At 39.1% G+C, this 26,734-nt stretch overlaps 2 protein-coding genes across 3 annotated transcripts; one reads left to right on the forward strand and one right to left on the reverse strand.

Moving 5' to 3' along the window:
* Positions 1–3,527: 3,527 nt before the first annotated feature.
* LOC136237251 (coiled-coil domain-containing protein 186-like) lies at positions 3,528–23,824 on the reverse strand. Of its 2 annotated transcripts, XM_066027588.1 has the most exons (20): positions 23,550–23,824; positions 23,110–23,212; positions 22,168–22,197; positions 21,989–22,117; positions 9,147–9,281; positions 9,015–9,092; positions 8,739–8,963; positions 8,314–8,412; positions 7,427–7,513; positions 7,072–7,214; positions 6,833–7,013; positions 6,710–6,784; positions 5,229–5,301; positions 4,890–4,969; positions 4,807–4,838; positions 4,423–4,597; positions 4,149–4,309; positions 3,910–3,979; positions 3,712–3,861; positions 3,528–3,659 (listed from the first exon to the last, which is right to left on the reverse strand). In XM_066027588.1, the coding sequence occupies exons 1-20, from the start codon at positions 23,744–23,746 to the stop codon at positions 3,600–3,602; spliced, it is 2,283 nt and encodes a 760-aa protein (XP_065883660.1). In that variant the 5' UTR covers positions 23,747–23,824; the 3' UTR covers positions 3,528–3,599. The 2 variants fall into 2 exon arrangements, with proteins under 2 accessions (XP_065883660.1, XP_065883661.1); XM_066027589.1 differs by lacking the exon at positions 22,168–22,197.
* Positions 23,823–26,064, forward strand: LOC136237258 (uncharacterized). Its single transcript, XM_066027597.1, has 3 exons — positions 23,823–24,119; positions 24,180–24,244; positions 24,303–26,064. The coding sequence occupies exons 1-3, from the start codon at positions 23,948–23,950 to the stop codon at positions 25,836–25,838; spliced, it is 1,773 nt and encodes a 590-aa protein (XP_065883669.1). The 5' UTR covers positions 23,823–23,947; the 3' UTR covers positions 25,839–26,064.
* The last annotated feature ends 670 nt before the right edge of the window (positions 26,065–26,734 follow it).

Below are 26,734 nucleotides of genomic sequence, written 5' to 3' on the forward strand. Positions count from 1 at the left end.
TATTACACAACTATAACTAACCTTAAAAATTTATTGCCGTTGAAAATAACCCAATTTACGCAATGCAAGCAACACTTGACGTACCAGCGTAAATTGGGTTATTTTCGACAGCAATAAATTTTTAAGGTTAGTTATTCAAGAGAAACTTGCTCTTTTGGAAGACCCTCAAGTGGAACTTCATCTTCTGTGAATTAAGTTGTCTCAGCAGCTGCAAAATTATCCATCTACTTAGAACTGTTCCTTCTTCTGTGCTACAACCATTTCTTTGTCAATTTGACCTTAACCTTCACAACTGTCTCAGCCGTATTATGAATTGCAGTCTTTCTGATCCATCTTGGTGCCAAGCCAGCTTGCCTTTCCGCCTAGGTGGTTTAGGCTTACAAGAATCCACCCAGTCTGCTGCAGTTGCTTTTATAGGTTCTTGCAATAGTATCCGTGATTTAGCTTCTAGACTTCTGTTTATTGCTTCAGATCAGCTTCATTTCCCTGATGAAGATACTGCAATGTTCTCTGAGATTCCCATTTCTTCAGCTTCGCAGCATGATCTGCAAGCCCTTTTAGATCAGCATCAGTTCAATCATCATTTTGCTTCCTGCAGTATTTGGGACCGTGCTCAGTTGACTGCCCTTTCTCATTCTTCTGGCACCAGTAGTAGCTGGCTTAAAGCTATTCCTTCAACCTCTCTTGGTTTAGCTATCTCAGGTCCAGAGTTTATTGTTGGTTTGCGTCTATGGTTTGGAGTTTCTATGTTTCCCATTTCCCCATTGTGTACATGCCTCTCTTCCATAGATTGCTTTGGTGGCCATCTTTTAGGCTGTTCCTATGAGAATCCGCCGCCATGATGCCTTAGTTAACATCCTTCATCATGCCTTATTACAAGACCATCCAGGAGTTCTTAAAGAGCAACGTGCCTCTTTTGATGACAGTTCACGTCCAGGAGACATTTTCCATCCTGATTATCAACTTGGTCGTCCTACCTATTTTGATGTCTCTGTCCGCAGCACTACTCAGCCTGCTCATATTTCTTCCTTCGCTTCCTGTGCTGGGGTGGCTGTTGCAGCTGGGGAGGTGGCTAAGGATGCGAAGCACCTTGCTATTGTGGAGAAGGCAGGAGGTGATTTTATTCCACTAGTTGTGGAAAGTTTTGGGGTATGGACACCTTTTGCTTTGTCAGTTCTTAATTCTATTGCTGATCGTACCACCACCCGTAGTGGCATTTCACCTAAAGTGGCCAGAAGAAATCTACTTCAACAACTCTCTGTTTGTTTATGGGTGAATAATGCTCGAATGATTTTAGGTATTGGGCTCTGCAATGTAGTGATGATGACTTTCCCCTTTCCCTGTAGTTTTCTTTCTTTGTTGTTCCCCTTTCCCAGTAGCTGTATTTTATTCGTTGTGATTATATAGTTTGTTTTGTAGATTCTAATTGTAGCATTTGTTGTCATGTGTATTTTTTATCTCTTTAATTATTATTATTTAAAAACACAAAAAAAGTTACATCCACGAAAATTTAACACGCGAATATAAACAAACATCGATTTTTTTTCGCACGTGTTTTATTTTTAACCGGCATGTTTGTAACCATTCCACTCTGTGGTAAGTCCACTCGTGTTATTTAACAAGTAATACTACTTCCTCTTCGAAGAAACAGCGAACAAACGTGTCCAATACTTCCGTCTTTTATAATGGCTAGCTACTACATATCTATCACTCTCATTTGTAGGTTCTCGTGTGCAGGTAAGATTTTCACCAACTGTAGCAGTACATAGTCAATGATATACTGTATACATGATATCCACGTACACTAGTCCAGTGGCGTAGCCAGACTTTTTGCCATGCCTGGGCAATGGGTGGGCAAGCCATTTCCCATGCAACACACGTACACATGCCCATCTTCATATGGACATCAATATAACATTTTTAAAATGCATTATGTATCATCCTACACTACTGTATGCAAGATGACTAATATCAACCTAATAGAAGCGAATGCCTAACTAGCTATTGGCCTTCTAACATATTACATACATCTAGCTACATGTAGACTACAAAGATTCTTGAATTAAAGCACGAGGCGCTCTATCACGTGATGACTATGCTCTGCCACTACAGTTGTTAGCCTAGAAAAGTGGAAACAAAAAGAAAAGAATTGCTGACTGAACAAGTACTCCATACCGTTTGAACTGAGCAGTATCCACACGGATAGATGGGTGCTAATTTCACAAATACCTCTAGACTGCTTTCCTCCCGAGTTTTTACCACACCAATAGCTACCGTGATCACTTAATCCAAATGTAAACCGTCCAGCCCACTATAGTGAAACCAATTCTTTGTCCACTCCTTGCCACAATGCTGCGCGGTTTTTTGTAATCACGTGATCTTGCTTCTATTTATTGCCTCCTCTATTTGTGCACAATCAAGTTACTCGCAGGGAAAATCCCTTGGATAACCCCATCTCTGTTTAGCCAAAAAGAAGGAAACCATCGGCGAAAATGGCACGGTGAGTGTTGTATAAGTTGTGCAGTGACTAGTTAAGTAACTTTAACAAAATCTCGAGCTATCCAGCCCACGTCTTTATAATTACTCTAGTAGCTGATGGTGGGGCAAAGAAGTCTGATGCCCGGGCAATGCCCTGGCTTGCCCGGGTTTGGCTACGCCACTGCACTAGTCTCGCGTAGCCAGACCACCTCGAGCCAGACCCTATTTCTCCGCACGGCGCTTATCGATTGGAGCAGGCGCTTATAATTTCCAATCGATAAGCGCCGTGCGGAGAAATAGGGTCTGGCTACGCGAGACTACACGTACACAACATCACGTGATCAACTTGTTAGCATTGCGTGGGCTTGTAGGTGTTGTTCCTTGCTGTGCCTGTAAGTAAAAACAGTCTATCAATTATTCAGCGTGACAAAAATTTCATGTAAAAATATTTTCGTGGGTTTAGGCACCCTTGAAAATTTATTTACACGAAAATTTAACTCGTGAATATTTTCATACACAAAAAGAACCCGATTTACGGTATGTTCATGTTGAGCTAAATCCTGAAAAACAGCTAAATATAAAAGTGGATTTTTTCTCAACAGAGTTAACATTTCAGCCAACCAGATGATTATTGGTAACAGCAAAGGTGTCAACAACAGACACATATGGTTTGGCTCCATCACAAGTAATAGACACTGTACCTATATGGCTTCCCCATAGGAAATGTATTGTGAAAATTTTGATTGGCCGTAATGGAAATATTATGTCAAACATTTGAACAAAAATATTTTGAAATATTTTTAGCAGGTCAAGCAGTACTACCAAGAGTTCATAATATTATTGGGGGGGGGGGGGACTCTTGGTACTACAAATGAGCCAAATTTCAAGGTCGTGTGTAATTGCATCCATGAGTTATTAAATGTTCTTGAGGATCCAGCTCAATGTGAACATACTATAGTCTTCAAAATAAAGTGCATTCCATTCATTAATATGGTCAGCGAATTGTTAGTAATGCCTTGGGCGTGCTGCCACACACATCATCACAAGCATTATTAGATTTGATAAACAATAAATAAATTATATATACTTTTGAATCATGGTATGAAAAATTACAATTGACATCATCTTTGCATGCGTTGTGTTAAAATGGCGATTTGATTACCGAGAGTTTTTATATTATCCTGTAAGAAAAAAGGCTGATAAGTTCACTACAAATTTGTTAATTATGCTAACCTTTAATGTTATATTTTTTAAGATTGTGTCTTCGAGAACTGCTTGTAGTTTTTGATTGATTTCTAGTGATAACTCTAGGCTCATGTCGCCACTGTGTGCACGAGATCTGAACACAGATGCCATGATGCCTCCTTTGCGAGATCTAGATACCTGAAGACACACTTAACCAGCTGATGGGAGGCAAAAAAAATATCTCACCTTGTCTTCATCCATACGAGGGGTAGTTAAAATGCCTGATTCTTCTCTTATCAAGTAGCTCTTGATAATTCTGTAACAACAACACAAGTTGGTAATCCAAAATACGACGTATATGTTAAGTATGTATACTTGTAACAAGCTGCAACATGCACACGCACACACACTACACACACACACTACACACACACACTACACACTACACTACACACACACAACAGACACACTACACACACACTCACTTGGATTTCTTTTGTAACTCTTCTGTTAATTGTCGAATATGTTCTTCTAGAAACTCAACCTTTTCGTCCCTCTTTGCAATGTCTTTACGAGACTTGACTAACTTGTCTACCAACAAGGCTTTGTCTGGTCCCATTGACTGTACTGGGGATGGTACTCTATCCTATTGGTGACCAGTACAAACTAACAAAATTACACAATTTTTGATCAATATAGCAACTAAGATTTCATTGCAAACAAATCTGCCTATTGTATTTCTGTTGGTACAATACTTACCATGGTTTTTAACAAATCTGGAGCAGTCATTGGCAGTTGGTCGAGCGATCCTGTGGGAGATTTCTGCGGTGACTTTCCACCTCCCTTTGACCATCGCTGATCTTCACCGTCATTGTTTTGACTCGACAGTGCATTACAGTGGTTAGCCCACAGCTGTTGCTGCTGCTCAATATATCTACACATACATGACTGCTGATGTACACACACCAGAAACACACCTTTGAGTTTTAAGGTAAAATAAGGAGTGCATGTCTATAATGTGTGATAACTGTTAATAAGTCTCAATAGAAAGGCTTGCCAACACTGATGACAAAACTAGGTCTTCATTTACATATCCAATTACAAATTAATGTAACGCTAGTGTCGTGAAATGGCTGCACTCACCTCTTGCATTCTGTTAACTGCTTTTGTAGGTCCTAAAATGTTAGGAAGCTAAAAATAAAAGTTCTGTGTGAAATATTGCAGACCTTTAATGATCCTGCCTGTTTCTTCTTAGCAACGATTACTTCATTTTCTTTTTCACCCAGAGCGATGGACAGCTGCTCAACTGTATGTAAACATGGGAACAACATTGAGTGATATTCAAATCACATTACTGTCACCAAACTAACTAGCCAATCAAATTAGCAAGGCTGGGGAACCACAACAGAATTATACAGTAAGATATTTCCACACACTAAAAAGACAGCTTGGGGGAAATTAGGCCACAATCTGCATGCACACAAGACAAACAGTGACATTGATCAGACAATACAAAGTGGCAATTACACTACCAGTTCTGCCAACAAATGTCAGACTAGACTAACCAGCTTTGCTCTTATCTATTAATGCTTGTTTGAGCTCTTCAGATTCTTGTGCTGTCTGACTCAGTTGCTGGCTCTGTGTAAACACACAACAGACACAATAAACAACAAGATCATGATTGCTGAGGCTGTGTGGGTGCTGATGAAAATCGCAGTTTTTCTTCTTTTTCTAACAGACAATTTTAGATGTAATCAAGAGGTTTAAAACAAAAATATATGTATGGATATATAACTGTCAGGACCTTTTTAGTTTGTTAAGAGAGGTCTCAGTGTATTTGATAGTTGACAATGTGGAATTACTAAATACAGTTTTAATGCACTACCTCTAATCTGTACATCCTTGACTGGGTAAAGAGAAAAATAAAATGGATTTTATCAAAAGGTTTATCCCTGCTATTGTTTAATTCAGTGCTGAAGCCATCACTATTATCACCTGTGGCTACATGTTACATAACTAGACACATCATACCATTATGAGTTAGATAACAGTTTAGTAGAGTTATGATGTAACAACTAAACTAACAATTCCAAACAAGATGGTTAACTCATTGTTACAATATGTCATGTTCCCCACTAATGGACTGTTATCATAAGACTTAATCTGTGTGCGTGTACGTGTGTGTGTGTGTATTGTGCGTGTGCATACATCAGTGCAACCATCAGATCCTGAAAGCTTTGTGACAACGTTTACCTTCCCAACCAAAGTACAAATATCATTATTAGTATCATGGAATATTCACATGTAAGCCCCTTACCTTTTTAACAGTAAACGTCACATGTGGGAAACTGTTATTCTGAATTAAAGTTGCTTAGCACACAAATGACAGATGACCTTAATTACAGAGTGAACAGGTTTCACTGTATCAAATAGACACTGGGACAATAAAACTATGTTACACCTGTTAGAGTGTATGGGACTAGACCTACTGAGACCAATAACTTGTTCCTCATTACAGTGGATTTTTTCTATGTACTTCTCACTTTATAGGGCTGGTAATAGAGGACTCACCATACTAGTTTATACACAAGCTACTGGGATTATAGGACACTGATAATATGGGCTAGAAAATGAACAATGTTATCGATGCCACATGTTATGTTTGCCCATGCGATCACAAGTCTACAAAGCATGAACATCTTCCCTCTGGACCTTCACCACATCAGTAACATATAGTAGTAGTCTGATGGTACAACAATGTAATGGCATGCGTAACTGCATGTGTGAAAAGCCTTCCATCTAGTCAGTGTTATAAAACTAAACTATAGAAGTGGTTCCCTTATATAAACATCTCACACCTACAAGACGTGTTTGTGTGTGTGTGTGCGTGCACGTGTGTGTGTGTATGCGCGCGTGTGTGTGCATGCATGTGTGTGTCAAACTGTGATCGATGCATGCAAATGTGGTGTGTGTCTGTGTGTATTACAATAGTAAAAATATGGACACAAGCAATACAGCATGAACTACTGAGCCACCTACCACCTACCAATGAGGTGTTGGATTTATTTAAACTAGTAATTTCTTCACTCAGCTGTTCATTTTCTAATGTTTTTTCTGCCACCTATTTTACAACAAATAATTGTGTAATATTCAGTTACTTTGGCTATACCTGAATGGAGAGGTTGTCTTTTGTTGCTTGCAGTTCCGCGTTTAGGCTTGTCAGCTTCTCAGAGAACTCTAATAATTCCCTTTCTTTTTCTAGACAAGAAGCCAAGTCATTTTGAAGGTCTGCACAAATCAGCTGCTGCTTCTTTGCAGATTCCTCAAGCTGTAAACACTTTGCTTCTGATCTAACAACGTTAACATATGGGCCAAGTGAGACCACTATGCCACAGTCAGCAATCAAACCTTTGAAGTTTATCCTGAGTTGGCTGAAAGCCTGAGATTTTGTCATTCAGTTTCTCGATCTGTTCCTTTAGTCGGTTGTTTTCACAGCGAACCTGTTCTGATGTCCTATCTTGCTCGTGTAATGACTTCTCCATCACTGACACCTGAAATAGTATAAAAATGATACCACCCCATTTTCTGTTTTGATTACACTTAAATTTCAGGCTCTATTAAGTACAACTATGTGAACACCTCAATCCTACATCTTAACACCTCACCCCTTAATATAATGGGACCCCCAGCAATCAGGATATAATCCATTATAAGGATGGCAAGCAGTGATTTGTTTTGTTAAATAGTGTTAACTGGTTGATACCTTATCTTTCAACACTCTGTTCTCCTGTAAATATTCTTCCAGCATTGACTTGGTAGCATCCAACTCTCTTTTGTTCACTTCATAAAGCTGTGTAAAGTGATGGGTTAAAAATACAACTAAAAGAGCATTGAAACTTGCACATAATAGTCATAATTATGAATTAAAAATATAACAACAACAGCAATTAGATAGAGACAATTTCAATTTCACACACAGAATTAAAAACATTCCATTCAGATATGAACCAACTTTCTCACACAACCTTTTCTGCTGCTTGACCAAATTTTTCCTTGAAAATTACATCACATACACATTTTATTGCACACCAATTTGTTAAATATTTTAGCACAAAAATTTCTTTTTATGTTCAAGCATGTATGACTTGTTTGAGTATCAAAACAATTTTTATACGAACACAATCACACACCATTGTGTTAACACTATTGTCTGTATGCCGAAAGCTTTACAAACACTCTCATAAACCAACTGCAACCTAAAGCTGGGTACATTGCCTCCCTACGTTAATTCAGTAGAAGGCAGTGAAGCCTGTAGATGTATGCAACTGTGTGAGCATGGAATTTCTCCTATTCACAATATAATATATTGTGTGCTATGAGTATCAGGTGTCATGAAAAATTCAAACATGTAGGGATGCTGTACATCATTTAGTAACATGTTATATCCAAGGATTAACAAGGATGTTAGATTATTAAGGTAAGTACAGCTAACAGTGTCAGGTTACCATAGAAGTATTTTAGCCAGTTTATTAAGTGTCATATTAGAGAACACACTTTACACTAAGTGGCATTTAAAATTATACCATTAATCCAGCTGTTACATATTCCCAGTTCTCACTTGTCCACTGAATGTTAACAGAAAAAACTTACTTCCATTTGATCAGCTATCTCCTTCTCATGTTGTTTCAGCTCCCGTTCTGTTTCTTTTAGCTTAACGTCAAGAGTGGAGGATTTCTTTTCTTCAGAATCCTAATGACAATAACCACAGCTGACTACAGCAAAGAACATGAGGTCATGAAGTACACCTACACTGTAGTTACGTGTTTAGGACTTAGTTGACATGGTCACTATAACAGATGGCAGTTACCAAGTGAGGTTTAACTTATCGTACAGGAAGAAAGTTTAAAAGGACACAAAAACTGCAACATTTACAGTTTACACTCCATGGTGTTTACAATTTACATTTGAAAGAGGACGACTTCTATATGTTATTATAACACGTTAAGATACATAGCTGGTACCCCTAATGTGTCCATCATAAGATATTACACACACACTGTATCAATGGCACAAACCTGATATGCAACAATCATGGCTTTCATATCATTACGAATTTGTTCCCCTTCTTCTCTAGATTCCTGCAACTTCTGTAAGGTGGTCGCCAGCTTTGATTGAGCCTCCTTGTGTGCCTCACTCTCAGACTTTAGCTTGTTTTGTGCCCACTTTAGCTTGACGTTCAACGAGTTAACTTCACCACGAAATTTTGTCACCTCCTCAGTCTTTTCTCGCAGTGAGGATTCCTGTAATAGATTAATATGTAGTAGTTGGGAATTATTTGGATATCAGCTTACCAATTTCTCAATTGTTCCGTTTAATTTGGTGGTGTCAGCTTTCACTACTTTATATTGAGCTTTACTTTTCTCATTATCCTGTTACAAAGTACAAATGGTTCTCAAATGACATCAGGGAGGAGGGAGGGTTACCTTTAGTGCCTCCTTGTATTTCATGTTTAGCATGTCATTATCTTCTATTAGTGTTCGTTTGTTTTTCTCCAGTACGGCTAGTTTACCCATAATACGATCTTTCTCTTTACAAGTTTCTTGATACAACTTGCTTGCCTAAATGTATAAATGCAAAGTAAAATATGCTAGACCACCTCATTCCAAACATAGCTAAGGTGTACTTCGTGACCTCATTAATAAGACCACCTCATTATAGTGACCATGTCAAGTACGTAGGCCCCAAACAAAGCTAAGATGCACTTCATGACCTCAATATAGTGACCATGTCAAGTATGTAGGCTCCAAACAAAGCTAAGGTGTACACAACACCTCAATATAGTGACTAGGTCCAGAACATAGTTGTACAGTAAGGCAATCTCATTATAAGGGCTATGAGTTCCTACCATGGATCATAAAGTTCTCAGCTATAAAATGATGAAACACCAGTAACAGGTAACCAAGGGATTAAATGCAAAGCAACAAATAAGACTTGTCTTCTGCACTAGTTGTTAATACCAGCTGGATAAACCTGAATGTATATTATTCAGTGAGTTAGAGGCAACTTGGATGGGTATTCCACAAATACCAATAACAATATAATTACATTCATTTATGAAGAACATGAAGAACATGAATGGTACAAACATTGCTGCCATACAGTGGGAACATTAGGTGGAGGGAAGGAGGGAGGATGCATCTTCACAACAAATCAAATGAGAATTGTTTGGCTAAACAATTCATCCAAAATCTGTCATTGTTTTTAATTATCACCCCATTAAAACCGAGCCTTTCCCATCAACCTAATTTGGTGGTGAATCATTCTATGATACATCTCAGCAGTGTTCAAAACACTACATCATTATCCTAGCACTGATAATGGTTGTGCATTAATAAATTCTGAAAATTACACACAGCGTGGAACCTGCCCTATAGTGGCCACCTGTATAGAAAGGCCACCTCCGTGAATCAGCAAACTTTAAATCCTCAATTATACAGTAATACACTATATAGTCCAGCCACCTGACCGGCTATTGAGGCCTAGAAATTAGCTCATAGGTGGACAAATACGATGTAATGCTAAGAGACAAGAGTCTATAGCATAAAGAAGGGATACAAGTATTCTCTCCAAATTTCTATGGTGAGTTAACTTAGCATGAAACCCAAGGGACTCACACCCTGGTAAAACACAATTGAGAAAGTAATTTCAATTTCACGCTTACCCCTGCTACCATAGACAGTTATTTGTAAAATTTTCTACAAGTTGACCAAGCTTGGTAAAAACCCAATAGAAAAGAATAGCATGCTAATGGCTTGCGGTTAGTTCCTCTTTCTCACAATGAATTAACTATTCCTTATTTCAGTGTAACGAATGAAAGAGAGTGGAATTCCATGCAGCTACTAAATGCCTTTATGAACACCGTTACAATTTGATATTCATGACTACAGTTGACTATCCTTAGCTCTGGTATGATCCATCTGTCAACCACAACTTACAGGAGGTTAATGTCCCCACACTTTGGTAGCTTAGCTACCTCAATCTGTTTAGGGTAAAGTAAACCATTGTCAATGCATGGTATGCATGGGCAATAAAATATTAAAAGGGTCCTGGTTCCTGGAAAATTACTACTTTGGCTAAAACAACAGCAACACTGGTACTATCATGAAACAATATATTAATATTATTCTGAAGGAAAGAGATGCCAAAACACCTGGAGTGGGTGGTGGAAGGAGTATGTTCTATGATGGAATTGAATGACAACAAGTAAGTCTCATGTAAGTTCTCTTGCATACAAATGAGACTACGTCAGGAACCATGACAGGAACTCTAGCCATGGATGTATCACCAGCCATGATGGTCTAGTACATGTACAAGGACATCCTTAAGGAAAAATTAGGAGTTTTAAGAGTTCGATTAGGAATCACAGCCATAAAAGTAGGAGGTTGCCTATACATGTAGATATATGCTAATCCCTAATTCAGTCACCCAATTTCCTGTTTGCACACTCTTTTTGTATGATAATTATGATTAGTGAACCAGCACATACCGTATTAGAAGAAAGATGGCAGGCTTATTGCTTTCATATGAACACATGTCCCAACTATCAATTATTGAAACACTATACAGTATTTTCAGCTATGTTCAGCCTGTTACACAGCGTTAAAAGAACATCACGAGAAGTGCCTCTGTAATCAATCCAGCCACTACAGAAAATACGGAGAATTTCCATTACAAACATAGGGAAGCTATCATGCACTAGTTACCACAAATCGACACCCTGTACTGTCAGCAAGAAGAAATGGGACACAAAGGAGGACAAAGGTAAGTCCATGATGCATGCATTGTATGTACTGTGGTATGCCAAAAGGCACCTGTAGGGCTGAACCGATGTCTACCAGTGAAAAAATCAAGCCAGTAGCCTTAGCCATTATTGAGTTATACTTGTCTGAAGGAAGGCAGGCAGGCAGGCGGGCGGGCGGGCGGGCGGGCGGGCAGGCAGGCAGGCAGCCATTAGAAAATTCTGCTAAAAAAAAGTTTTTAAAAATCCTGTAGTAACACATCAGAAACACTCTAAAGGACACTTTTGGGCTTGATTCTATCTAAGCAATACTGCAAAGGTATCATGTATGTATTGTATGGTTAATATATTATTGTGAGAAAGTGCAAACCCTCTTTGACAGTACTAATGAACCACCTTAGTACATACAATCTTGAGCTTTGCCCAGAACAGCGTTTTTTTATACAAGAGAGGGGTAAAGGAAGCCCTGCCCTTCTGAAAAAGTTTTCTCACTTAGTTCAAGTGTTAGTATAAGTACCGACAAAGTGCCTCCAAATTTCAACCTCAAAGCCTCCCAATAAATTGTCTCTGAATTGAAATTAAGATTGTATTGTAACCCTATAACATTGTCATATGTCAAACTGGCAATTTCTATCACATTACAAGAACAGCACAGAGCTTGTTATGAACACCATGTGTAAGTTGAGGTGGATGAAAGAAGCTTGCATGGATGCATATGGCCTGAATCTGCAATTTGCACATTAGAAGAACACTTGGCAATGATATCAGATTGTTGCTGTTGGTGGTGGTTTACATCAGGAGCTTATAAGCGCCGAAGGCGCGAAGGAGCGTAACACTCAGGATATAGCTGTGTTCTATCTTTTGTTAATGAAACATGTCCTTATAAAGAGAGCAGTAATTTCCTGGGCTGTGCTTGGTTATGTTAACAGGTGCTCCTGTTTACATACATTGAGGTCAGCATAAAAATGACAGAATTCCAAAACAGCCAAGTTGTAAAAAGAGATCAGCCATCAACAAACAAACAGTGTGAAATCAAAAGGTGCAACCAAGAAAATGGTTGCAATAAAAGTGTATTTTCACTGTTATTACATCTCAGGGCTGATGTAAAAACTACAGCCACTATGGCAGTTTGAAGTACATGTATAGATTGATATACTCTAATAGAACAGTCAGGAAATCATAAATATACTCTAATTGAACAGTCATCAAATCAAGGTAAAGTCCCTAACATGCTTCAACTTCTCTCTAAAAGTTCTAAGATGTGATCTCCCAGCTCATTAATAGCTTCCACTGGTCCTAATTTTTTTGTGATTTTGATAGAAGAAAGTTTATTAATTGTCCTACAGGTTTTTGCAATTGAATTCGGCGACTTTGCAATTGAATTCGTCCCGTTTGCAATTGAGTTTGTCACTTTTGCAATTGAATTCGTCCCGTTTGCAATTGAATTCGTCCCGTTTGCAATTGAATTCGTCGGTTTTGCAATTGAATTCGTCCCGTTTGCAATTGAATTCGTCGCTTTTGCAATTGAATTCATCGCTTTTGCACTTAAATTCGTCCATAACAAGAATGGCAGCTGGAGCAAACATGAAAACATGATGTAGCAGCTGCTACAAGAACTTGTTCAAGTACAACAGTAGTAAACAACTCTTTATAAGGCAATAATTCTTCCTCTACAGCCTCTCCAACAACATTCCAAACTCTACTACGCCATTCGCGATGGGTGTGGTCACTCACGAGCAAGCTAATTAACTTGTCAGACAGCTATCAACTTTGCGTACTACCAACTTCAATTACCTTCTAGTGTCTCAAGTGTAACTCTCCAAGGCATAAATAGTTCATCTCTTAATGAACGGGTTGATTTCTTGGAGCTGTTTTGTTTATGACGAATTGTAATGCAAACGCGACGAATTCTATTGCAAAACCGACTAATTCAATTGCAAAACCGACGAATTCAATTGCAAACGGGACGAATTCAATTGCAATACCGACGAATTCAATTGCAATACCGACGAATTCAATTGCAAACGGGACGAATTCAATTGCAAAGGCGACGAATTCAATTGCAAAAACCTGTAATATGAACATTATTTACAAAATGTTCTATGTATGAGGACAACTACTCTGTTCCACTTACCTCCTGTTTTTTTTTTTCTTTCATTAAAAATCTCTTCCATAGATGCTACAAATTCACTTACAACCCAAAGCCATACTATCCATACACTAATTTTCATATGTTGCAGGCATGACAATCAGTCTTTTCCTTATGAATCTGGATCATGACTCATTACCGATGCTTGATTGCATTATACTCAATGGTTACTATATTATACTTTGAACAAGAGTTCATTATATATATATATATATATATATAATGAACTTTGCGTGGGAGGATCAAAGCAAAAAAAGTGTTCTATATTCGCCATAAAGGAGCAAGTGTTCTATATTGGGCAGTTATAGAACACTTTAATAGACCACAGTTCTATATCAGGTAGTTATAGAACTGCCAGGTCTATATATGTAGGCTGATAGCCTACTTTGAGTGAGTAATCACTTTAAATGATTTATGGAACTTTCTAGTCGTGTAGCTTCACCATACACTAGGACTCGTAATTAACAAGCGCTGCACGAACTATTAGCAGCCTGAACGCACACAAACTAGTTTAACAAAGTAACTCACGCGTATTTCACCATAGTTTGGCATAGTAGAAGTTCATTGCGTCTTTTGGCAGGTATTGCTCGCAACCCACAATCGATTCTATTGTGAGTCACATGGTGAAGTATTTCCGTGATATCTCCAGGACTTGTCCGTTTACATTAACAAACGTAACAGCAATGTTACCTTCTCCCACCCATCATCGAAGCATTTAGGTATGTCTATAAAACCAATCCAGTGGTGGAACTCGTATTGGCTGGGGTGATTGATTACTCAGCGCGGCGAGGCTATCAGCCTTCACCGGCTTGGGTGATCAGTTGTACTGGTGCGAGCCCCGTAGGCTATTAGCCTACACTAAGGCACGTCCTTCACCGGCTTGGGTGATTAGTTGTACTGGCGCGAGCCCCGTAGGCTATTAGCCTACACTAAGGCACGTGGGCAACTGTGCTTTATTGCCCACAAAGAGTGCTTTATTGTACCGCAAAGAGTGCTTTATTGAACAAATAAAGCACTCTTTGCGGTGCAATAAAGCACTGTTTGTGGTCGATGAAGCAGTTGGCCGGCTGAGAGTATACTGTATAAAATTTAAAGTACACTTTTTCCTTTGATCTCGCCTACGCAAAGTTCTATAACAGGTAGTTATAGAACTGCCAGGTCTATATGTGTAGGCTGATAGCCTACTTTGAGTGAGCAATCACTCATTCTGGTCAGTACAACCAATCAACCAAGCCAGTGTAGGCTGATAGCCTGACTGTGCTGGCTGACCAGTCAACCCAACCAGTAAGAGCCAAACCACTGGATTTTATTTATAGACACACTCGAAGATTTCGATGATGGTTTCTTGTGGTCAGCAACAGTGAACGTTCTTAGTACGTTTTGCTCACATAAACGGATGAGTCCTAGGAATATCACAGAAATATGCTTAATAATATACCACAATCAAAAACTTTACGTATTGAGAAGACGGACTAGACTCACAAAACGACTAATGAAGGAGCAGCACAGTGCAACGCAGGCTTAACACAGGCGCAATGCCTATTCTACCGATGATAACACTTCTCCGTGAGTTTCTAATTGTTTTGTGTGCCTTGTGTGTACCTCAAGTTGACAGTTCTCTATACCAGATAAAGCACTGCCTTTCGCTCGGGCTATATGGGAAATATAGCACTCAAAGAGTGGTCTATTTCCCGTATAGTACTTGCGGCAGTGCTTTATCTAATACACACACATATATATACATATATATGTACCACTTTCACACCTCAGATCAAAGGCTCAGACTGTTGTATATAAATGACATACCACAGCAAACTGTGGTATATAACTGATATACCACACTTTGTGGTGTCCCACAGCATTCCATGTGCAGGTCTCAACAGTCAACAAACTCTCAACATTTACATTCCATAAAGTCCAGTAAACAACATTATGCAACTTGTTCAACCCAGGAGGTGATACTTATAAGAGGCCTGTTTCTATGGCAATTATAGTTGTATTAGACTTTGAAATATTTTGATTGATTATTAAGCAATAATTGTACATTTAAACTTTGTTATATAATCACATAGATATAATCATATAGAGAGTCTCTCACTGTCTCTATAATGTCCTTTATGGGTCAAACAGCTGATCAACTGATATGTCTTTTAAAAGCTCATCAATGTCATCTGTACTGTCTTGATATGAACCAGAAAAAGATATTGGACAGCTTGAAAAGTTGCAACTGTTAAAGATAAATGTTGGAGCAGGGGGTGGCAAGTGTTGCTTTGTAACAAACTGATCTTGGCTAATCAATGAACTTCTATGACTTACAGCTGTGGTAGAAGAACCATATGCCACCAATTCTGTGCCACTACCATTTTCACTAAATTACTGGTCATCTGTAAATCATCGCTGTGGCAGTCAAATTGAAACCTCTTGCCTGGTTGATCCTTGGGGTGATCCAAGGCAGCGCCGGAGTGCGTATCGGGGTGTATCACGCGCTTCGACTTCCTGGGCTTGCTGCTTAGCAGCCTTTGTACATTCTCCAACAGTGTTCACAGCACTAGTTGTAGCACTTGCCTTTCGCTTCAACATCAGGCGGTATGACTCATGATTCATGTCGCACAAATCGTCTTTAGCATTGTCTTTAGCCAGCAGAGAACGCTTGGTGGTGAAAAGTCACGGCAGTTAACACAGGGACACCAGCCAGGCACTTGTAAACAATAATGGCTTGCTAGTTCATCTTCAGGTAACAATCCAACGTTGTCTTTAACAATCAATGTTTTACTTACGACTGTATTACTACCGGGAGCAGTAGACATGACAATGAAAGTAGTACATAACAGTTATAACCCGGATACTCGGGATATGACAAAAATATATGCACTCGCGCCCTGCGGGCGCTCGTGCATATATTTTTGTCATATCCCTCGTAACCGTGTTATAACTATAAAATATCTGATGAGAGTATCCTACTCTCATGAAGTTATCACGTAACACTTCCAAGTTTGTATGTTCCTCTTTGTATAATAATGATGCCATTAATTTAACATAACATCAATTGACTGTGTGCTTAACGATGTCGCTAGCGAGGGGTCCGACATGTATGAAATCTAGCATTAAGCAGGATTCAAATCCTTAAATAAAATTCTTTAAATCTCTAAGGCTGAACGAATCTTTAAATCCTTAAATTTCCTGAAATTTCGTAAATTTTTGTATTCTATTCCTCAAATCTCCGTTTATTCTTTGTGCAAGATCGAGATACTCTAATAGAGCAGTCAACTGCAGCAGTTGAAACTATTCTAATAGAATATTCATAATGTTAAACAGATACTGAAGAAAAAGCTAAAATATTATTTAGAATTCTTCAAATTTAGTAGATCTTGCACTGCTATTCTGTAATTAAATACTTTGCACAATTCTAGTGGTTTATTTCGATGTATTTCAAACTATTTGAAATACATTAAATCCTGGTCAAAATCCCAAATCCCTGCTAAAATTTAGCAAATATTGAATCTAAGGTCTTCATGTCGGACCCCGGTCGCTAGCAACCAAGAGCTCTCAGTGTTTCTCACTGAACTATAAGCATCCTTCATGAGTTTAGACCGCTTCGTAGGCATTTCTTGCCAGACAATTAGCTTTCTGAGCGTGACAAATTGATGACGATTCTTGCACTTTTATGGCTGCTTGCACGTCACAAACAAATCTTGTCATTACGTCGTGACTTTACAATACACCCTTCTACAGGGGTATATGAGTAAGTAGGATACTCTCCTCAGTATATATTAGGGCTGAGCGATACTGCCATTTTAGTATCACGATCGATACTAAAGTCACTATTCACGATACTGAATAGTTAATGATACTTATAAATAAGTCAATCATAGCTGGTGCCACATAGTGTATTGCTCAGCATTCCTGCAGGAAGTCCTTATAGGTGATAGCAAACTAGCCACTATCATCTTTGTTTCAGTAACAGTTATTGTAACACATGCTTTGTAGTTGTTATGGTGTTCACACCTCTCTGCAGGGGTAACCAGATGGGTGGACTTTATCATTTACAAGGATTCTTAGCCAAGTACTGCAAACAAATAATGACAGTAATGTACAGGCATGGTATCACGATAGTTAATAACAAAATATCGCGATATCGATACTTTCAAAATATTGCAATATATCACTAAAACGGTAGTATCGCTCAGCCCTAGTATATATGTTATAGTTATATCCCGGTACGAGGGTGATATCATTGTTATTACACGAGTCCGAGGCGGAGCCGAGGACGAGTGTAATAACAATGATATCATCTGAGTATACGGGATATAACTGTTTTATATCCCAGTGCACAGGAGTGCGCAGAAGTTTACGGGTAGTAAATTAATTTCCGGTTTGAGTTCCTGTCACTGTGCTCAAGATTTCGTCCGAATTGTGTGGAGATTCTACTTCGTAGCCACAAGAGAGACCTTACATACTGCCTACTAAACTGTAGCGAAGGGCGGTGTTATGAAGCAGCGGTTCCAGGTACGATTCGCCTTCGTCAGAAATTGGTATAGTGGTGTCGCGTGGTGTGCAAGAGAAAAATAAAGACCAACAAGTGGCTACCATAGTCCAAGATAGAACGATGAAGCTAGAGGAAGTTAGTTCTTCACCATAGTGACTGTTGGGAGTGATTGCTGGAGCGAAAATCGTCACGTACTATTCTTGACATTTGTTAAACTATCGTATTGGTAACTTGTAGTGTCATTGTGTAAAGGATTAACAGCTTTCTTGTAAGATTTAGCTAGTTTTAAGTGCTGTATTGGTGTGTTTTGTATCAATATTTCCTTATTTGGCTCTTTGTTCCATCGGTAAACAATGCCATTCGCGGTTATTATGATGTCACGAAAGAGACTGAGTGGCTCCGCAACAGGGTGATAAGTTAGTTATCACTGGGTGATAACTAATATATCGTACAGTAGCAGCGCCGCTCTGTCTAGCTGTATGGTAGTTATAACCCAGCGTGGCGCTTTGATACTCCCACGCACTGGGTTTAAATATATATATATATATATATATATATATATATATTGTGTACTCTTGCTCTGAAATAGATACCACAAAAAGTTGAGTTGCAATGATAATATATTCACATACTTATTTCAGGTTAGTGGTTCTAACCTGTAGGCATGACAACTAATCACTCTTCTTTACAAGAATAGTAACTCCACAACTACCTAATCAAAACTTGACACACAGCATACATTAATTCATACACATGTAACTTATTCCATCTATGTTTTGGTGTTGCCCATGTTCTGAATATGAATAGCATTGGTGTCATTTATACATTTGTGGTCTGCTTTGTCTCATTATGGGGAGACTTTTTTTGAATTAGTTGTTTCAATACACTGACTAAAGACAGAGTTAGTACAGGTAGTATTGGAGCACTATGTTTGCTGTAATTCCCTTTTCAGTCAAATGATGCATTTGTATTTATGGTAGCTTTCGCCAAAAACAAAACCATGGAGCATAAAAATCATGTTAGCGTTGGTCCTAGTAATAACACACTGGTTAGCCTGGCACCGCCCACTCCTATGCAAAAATTATGGGTCAGGTGAAATAAAGATTCCATATCATTTCAAAGGTATTCAGTTGCAGCAGAGTCACAGTGAGTCACAGAACAAACTGGAAGGATTAGGATTGGTTTGGCTAGTTATAGTGATTATGATCAGTCGTGTTCTATGAGTAGGCAAATAAATTAGCATTCTTTTAATCAGTACACTTGTATCTTCCACATAACTGGTACAGTATAGAGTTATGTATGTGAATACTTGGCCATACAGTGTACTGTAGGGAAAATTTAACACTTTGATCATGCAAAGTACAATATCAGTCACATGTCCAGTCGTCTCAATGAGATAACACTTGAACAATGAAGTGGAACATGTGTAATGTATACAATATCAATAGAAAATTTTAAAACACACACATCCTTTTAGGGATCATTTATCTTCACAAAATCCATTCTCTTTAGTAGCAACTTGGTCAATGGTACAGACAACCTACTTTATTCCACAGACTGGACTGGACTGGACTGGACTTGCAGATTGAGCTGGAAACCGACTTTCTAGAAGTAAACTAGCTCTTGCAATGCTGGAGAGACCCTATCTTTGAGCTACACGTATGACTGCTGATAATCTCAGTTCTTTTGTTGATTTTGTTATTATGTACGTTTGGATTGTACTGTGTGTATTTTACTTGTATGTATATGTTTATGTATGTGCTTATATGTGCTTGTATGGATGTCCCTCCAATGAGGAAGAGCGGCTGTGCTGATCATTGAGAGGTTAAACTTATCAATCAATCAATCAATGAAACACGGCGAAAATACCCCATGTGCTAATTTAGACTATAGCCCAACTGCTGAACTGTATAGGTTAATCTCGCAAGCTCGAGACTAGTATACACTCACTGTAGCTAGCACAACACTGAGGATTATCTTTCACGGAGGGCAAACACGGGTCATATCTAGTAGCTTGTAAAGTTCAAGTTAGGTGCAAGCAATTTGTTCGAATAGCTACAGCAGACGAGAATCACATCTGGGTCAACAGGTGTGGGCCATTCTCTCTTCCCTAGTCCCAGTACTGATCCTTCCATATTGTGGTATAGTAGCTAAGGCATTCACTGCATGCCGCTTAGATCTGTGACAGCGTTCAAACTCTATGTTATACAGACTACCCATGTGTGTACCCATGCTTGAGTGGTCTGCTTTTCCTAAAGCCCAGAGGAATCCTTGTAGCAGGGCCCTGTAGGCCACCTCAATTAAAACATGACTGTTTACATGATTCTCGTCTGCTGTATTTGAACAAATTGGTACAATGTTTGCACCTAACTTGAGCAGGCGTATGCGTAGCTCACAGATAGGCATCTCTCCAGCATTCAAGTGAAATAGACAGTTTACTTCTAGAAAGTCGGTTTCCAGCTCAATCTAAAAGTGCAGTGCAGTCCAGTCCATGGGTCCAGTCCAGTCCATGAGTCGAGTCTGCGGAATAAAGTAGGCTGGTACAGACAGACAATATCAGGGCCACCCCTCTCAACATGGGTGTGGTGATTACCAGAATTGGCTTTTGTGAAGCATAAGCAAGTCAACATAATTTTCATGAAGTTCATTTTTGTATACCACTCCCTACACTGTCAAACTGATGAAGATGAAATGGACAGCCATGTAATGTAAGAGATGACAAAATCTGCAATATTATTTATGGCCCTTAACCGATAGAAATGGCTCTTGTTGCACACACAACAGAACCCCTCAAAGAGGAAATGTAGATACCTTGATAATCACGAGATTTACATAAGGTCGCATTTGTACATGTACACACATTTAGACCCCTGAAATCAGGACACCTCACTACTACTCCAGCGTGGTCTTAAAAGTGTCTGGGTTACACTTTAAGGCACTTATAATGCATCACTACAGGCTAGGGAGAGTTTGCATTTGGATAGTTTAAATGGTGTGTGCAGACTCTTGACGATTTCTTGCAAAATATTTCCAAGAATGCACAAGGATTTGACACACATTATTGAGTCTGTTATTAGAAATTTTCATGAATTTTAATAAACCACAACAGAAAATCATCCACAAATTCTAGCAATACAACTGTTTACAGTACTTCACACTAAATATACAGCTGAAGGTAGGAGGGTAAACCACTTGCATCAAATAAGATTATAGCAGTGCAGCATTGGGTTGGTAAGATAATTAGATTTGTTAACTGACAGGTTGCAGTGCATACATAAATGGCATCTGATGATATAACAATAATTACACAGCGTTGTCTTTGTGCCATCTATGAAAAGGAAACAAAATCCCTTAGTGTGCGTTTACGTGTTAATACCAATTCACTACATGGCAACACCTGTGCACTACCAATACTTTTTCTATTGTACAGCGGTTTTCAAGTTGGTTATCTGTAGGATATCAACAGTCGGATACCAAGTGTATTCAGCACATTGCCATTCACTGTAATCCTGCCATGTTCAAAAATAGTATTGTTCATTTTTTTTTACATGACTCTTAACTGTATCCATCAAAATTCCTACGTAGAAGAAACTAACCTGCAGCAGGTTGTGCTATGTCTCACATGTGAATGTGCATTCATAAGTCCCACCTGAAACTCACCCCATCATGTGAGACATCGACAGATGGCATTTGCTTTCCCAGTTAAAACCAGGTCCCCATTAATACAGGTGGGTAGATAACAGCAATATGAGTAAAGTACTTTATAGTTACACATCTTGTTACACACCTTGTTACACACCTTGTTACACACCTTGTTACACACCTTGTTACACATCTTGTTACACTCATGCATACTTTTTTATATACACATACAAACACACTACTATTGTACCTGATCAAATTTTCCATTTAACTCATTCTGAACTTTAGTTAGTTTAGATTGGAACTTCTCCTGCTCTTGAGCAAGCTTTTCTTGAAGAGATTCAATCTGCTCTTGTTGCTTGAAGCATTTTGCCTCCAACTATATAAATTATCATTACAACTGTTAAAACCCACCCCCATCATATATACCTCATTTGACACATCTTGAAGTGATTTCTCCTATAATGAGTAAGTACAACTAAATATACAGAAAGCATACAAATACTATAAATTTACATAACATGTTAGAAACCCACATTGAGCTTACTTACACTATTTTCATTGCAGACCCGCTGGGTTGAACCCTACTGCTCTGTAGGGTTGAACTAGCTTATATGACTTTGAAGTTCAACCCAAGGTAAGAAGCCCATACGAAAGTATTAAATTCAACATGACCACATGAAAAGAGGCACATTTTTTGGCATACATTTACTAGGACACATTGCAAAATAAAGCACAATAATATTGGGTGCTATAATTCAACATAGTTGCAAGTGTTAGAGCTACACTGTAAGGGTCATTACTAATTATCATTACCTTTTGTCGTTAAAGGATACAATGTTTGTAATCCATTATCCAATAACATTAAGCAAAGCCTTATATGGGCATGCACAGTAACACTATTTATTGATTGTAATTAATTGATAGTCTCAATTTTACATCCTGACTGCCTGGGAGACTTCTACAAGCATTGCATGTAGATGCCACCCACCCCTTCACAAAAAGTTAGCCTAGTGAAATACAGATACTAAATCATTTCTACCGCCCAGATTAGGCAGTTGCCAATTAATGCATGCCAATGACGTCCTCACACAAATCACCTTGGCAACACAGTGCTTTTGTTTGAATTATCTGACGTACCAAGCAGTTATGTATGTTGTCTAATTGAATTCCTTTTAAAATAATTTGGTATTTGTAATTTACCAGACCCTTAATTTTTGCAAAAGGGTGGGTGGCGCCAGACTAGGTCCAGACTATGGATTTTTGACAACTTTTAATAAAGATTGCTGGCTAATCCACTTGACCTTAAAATTGGATGGATTTGTGTCACAGTTTATAGTCACATGATATCATGCCATGAACCACACAAACCTTTTCCTTATTCGTCATCTGAGTCTCTTCAAGTTCTTTAGCTAGCTGGTTTCTCTCTGTGGTCAGCTTCTCGATTTCCTGCTGTAGATCACTGATGCTGATTCTATGATGAAAAGAATTTTCAATAATTTGCTTTTGTAAGCTATTAGCACTCCAAACAGCACACATGCCACAATCTTAACTTGGTAGCTGAGTTGCTCAGCAAGTTAGTTGGCTAATAATTTCAACAAGATGGTGATCTGTTGCATAATTTCTGTGTAAATAACTTGTGGTGGGTGATATAAATGTCACTATGGAGACACACGCTACCTCTCACGACTCACGCCAGTTATCCCATAATTGGGCGTACTATACAGTTAATTTCATAACTACAAGGTTATATCCCTACCCTAGGTTACTACACACATTGCCCATGTGTTAAAACAAACACTGTAGCGTACGTTTTCAAGATATCCGGTTGGTTGTTCTGCGAATGTGTCGTATCGAATAGCACTAGATTATCCTCTTCGCTGTCTGCGCTGTCATGGTCGGCGTTACACGAGTTCGTTTCTTGATCCTGTCCTTCTGTGACTTTACTGTGTTTCCCTCTGACTTGTTCTATAACAGTAGACACATTCTGTGGTTCTTCCGTGTTCATTTCGTAAGCTTCACAACCGTAGTATCATGTTTCCAAAAAGTGCCCATCATTTCTTTGAACGTTTGTAAACAAGCGATTTAAGCGCCTCTACTTTTTAAAGGATTTAAATTTTCTGTTGGGCGGGCCGCTTAGAGTAGTTGTACTACTGTCAGCATCGTGCGCTACATCCCTTTGTATAATTAACCCTATCCTGGCCCTATAATGGCTGATGCGAGCTACCAAAGTGTGCAGTACGTAGTGACCAACATCCCAGAAGGCGTCAGTGACCCGGCTGTAAAGCGGAACATACAAAGATGCTATAATGTTCAAGTGTGCGAGTTTGTGCGCCTACCCGATAGCACAGCGGGCCTGATAACCTTTGAAAATCAACAAGGTGAAGCGGCGCGTGCATTTTTAATTGTTTCCTTTCAATAATTTACACTGTTGTTTGCAGATGCTTCAAAAGTGGTTGAAATGAAGCCATCGATCCAGAAGCAGCCACTCAACTTTAATGCACTGGTGAGTAATTTAAATTTCACAGTATCAAATTTTCACCTCATGTGTTCCTTTTCTTTAGTGCTTTGAGTCTACAACGTTATGTTTGCAAGGACAAGTGATTGAAATGGTTGGAATACAGACGTTAGTTCAAACTGCACATGATCTGTTTCTGGCCTGCAATGTTGACTCTAACAAAATCACTGTTACAGGTTATTGGCAAACTGTTGAACTATTCCGTAACGAGGTCAAGATAATGTTTCAATCATTTGCTGGCCAAACGTTTACACGCCACACCGCCACAAGCTTTCAACCATCTTTGAAGTCCACATCAACAAAGTACTCTTCAAGCATTACTTTACCGACAACAACTCACAAGGTAGCATCAGCCACAGCTGGTAGCAGGCTGGCCACTACTGATATCACATCTAGTATAAGTCATCTTCTTGCTTCTTCTAAAGTCAGTGTACCTGCAACAACAGCTGGAACTAGTAGTGTCCCTGTATCGACTTTGCAAACTAGAACTAGCTCAGATATCACCACGTCTCATCTGGGAAGGAATTTGGCTGGCATGCAAATGTTTCCTATTGAAGTGGAAATGGTTAGAGTTACTAGTCCTGAGGTTACCACTTCTCCAAGTGTCACCACTGTTGCAGCTAGTCTTTCATCATTCACTAGTCCTAGCCTGTTCACATCATTGCCCACAACCTTCACAACATCTAGTAGCGTAATCTCTCCCCCGTCCCAAGTTGTTGTGTCTGATCATAGCAGCTTAGAGCGTTCTGATGTGTTAAAGAGCCCAGTGACAGTTAAATCAAAGGTTGATACTATTGAGCTTCCCACAGGCCAGACAATCACATTGAAACAAGGAGATATCGTTCTTGAAACAGTAGATGTTATTGTGAATGCTGCAAATTCTTTTCTGAAGCACGAAGGAGGTGTTGCAAAGATGATTGATAGTGCCAGTGATGGTTTAGTGCAGCTGTTTTCAGATGAACTGGTTGCAAGAGATGGCGTAGTTCCGGTTGGGGGTGCCAAGTATACTCAAGCTGGAGGCCAGCTGAAATGCAAGTATGTTGTTCACACTGTTGGACCAGATGCTAGGAAACATAATCAAAAAGAGTGTGAAACATTGCTCCGTCTTGCCTGTGAAAACTCGCTGACCCTCACAGAAGCCCTGAAAGCCACATCAGTGGCATTCCCAGCTGTGAGTGCTGGAATCTTTGCTGTAGATGTAAACAGTGTTGCCAGAAATATCATCAAAAGTTTAGTAGAGTTTAAGTACTCATCTAGTCAGTGCCTGAAAGACATCCTCATTGTGATCAATGATTCAGAGACACTTGATGCCTTCAAAGCATACTTCGCAAAAAAGAGGAAATCATTAGGAAAACACAGGCATTCATCACGGCCAAAGTCAACTCCAATGGTCGGTAACCATCAGGTTACAGCACAAGCTCCACAAGTGGCAAAGTCGTCCTACTTACCACCTAGTACAACCCTTCCATCCTACACCTTTCCTACTTCTAAACATCGAAGAACTGGTTCATATGACCCTGATTTGATGAAGAAGGGACGAGGTGCTGCAGGGTATACCTTCAATCATGACCAACACACATAGAGAGAGACTACTAGGTAGCAATATAGTATTATTGGGTTATTTGTTGCTGTTACCGATACATGACTAAGTACATCGTAGAAACACTTTTTTATTGTTTGTCACTTAGTAGCTTTCTATGTTAGCTAGAGGAGGTAGTTATATTCAACTTGTACTGTAACACAAAATATTGAATTTGTTTGTTTTCAAAGCATTTACAGTTTTTTAAAAACATATATCCATTATAATAGTTCAAGTGTCTTGTCTTGTGAGAGCTTGCAGTTATCAAGATGAGCTTTCAAGTTGGTGACATTGCCCATCCAAGAACACCCTCGTCTGGTGTTGATACAAAATATTTTCATGTTGTTGACAAAGTTCTCTGCTCGTTTGTCCATAAACACTTCTAATTTTTCTCTGCAGTGTGGACAGCCCAGCATCCCCTTGACAATTCTTGGTAGTCGATTGACACACACTTTACAGTACACTTGACCACAACATTTAGTCTGTAACGGCTTCCTCACAACATCTTGACACAAAGCACAGATCAAGTCATCAGGTATCCTGTCCACAAATAGTCTCCGGCTGTATCCAGACAGTCCAACTCTTTCTCGTAGTGCTGTAGAAGGACTAACCACTTTTACTTCATTCTTTTTAGAGGAATTTTGGCCATTTTTGTTATGCCCAGCTGCATATCTTTCATGGGGGCGTGGCTCATGATGAAATTTGCTCTTTGGATGAAATTGAGGTGGTTGAGAGATCAGTGCTGGATTTATCTGAGGTCGGAATTCGTGGAATTGAGGTGGTGGTTGCACGTGGCCCCCTCTTGGTTGAAATGGTGGGTAATTTTGTGGTGGATGGTGGGCTGGGCCCCTGATCATTGGGTGGGGTTGATTGTGCGCAGGATGATGGGGCTGGTTATG

This window comes from Dysidea avara, chromosome 10, assembly GCF_963678975.1.
Source record: "Dysidea avara chromosome 10, odDysAvar1.4, whole genome shotgun sequence".
NCBI lineage: Eukaryota > Metazoa > Porifera > Demospongiae > Dictyoceratida > Dysideidae > Dysidea > Dysidea avara.

What these genes read in the sequence shown, in the direction of transcription:
- LOC136237251 (XM_066027588.1), bottom strand. Translation starts at nt 23,746, where the DNA reads ATGAACACGGAAGAACCACAGAATGTGTCTACTGTTATAGAACAAGTC. An exon ending in AATAGATAAGAGCAAAGCTG is followed by an intron (nt 4,970 to 5,228) that starts GTTAGTCTAGTC and finishes GTTTACATACAG; the next exon opens with TTGAGCAGCTGTCCATCGCT. An exon ending in AACAGGCAGGATCATTAAAG is followed by an intron (nt 4,839 to 4,889) that starts GTCTGCAATATT and finishes CTAACATTTTAG; the next exon opens with GACCTACAAAAGCAGTTAAC.
- LOC136237258 (XM_066027597.1), top strand. Translation starts at nt 23,948, where the DNA reads ATGGCTGATGCGAGCTACCAAAGTGTGCAGTACGTAGTGACCAACATC. An exon ending in AACCTTTGAAAATCAACAAG is followed by an intron (nt 24,120 to 24,179) that starts GTGAAGCGGCGC and finishes TGTTGTTTGCAG; the next exon opens with ATGCTTCAAAAGTGGTTGAA. An exon ending in CACTCAACTTTAATGCACTG is followed by an intron (nt 24,245 to 24,302) that starts GTGAGTAATTTA and finishes CCTTTTCTTTAG; the next exon opens with TGCTTTGAGTCTACAACGTT.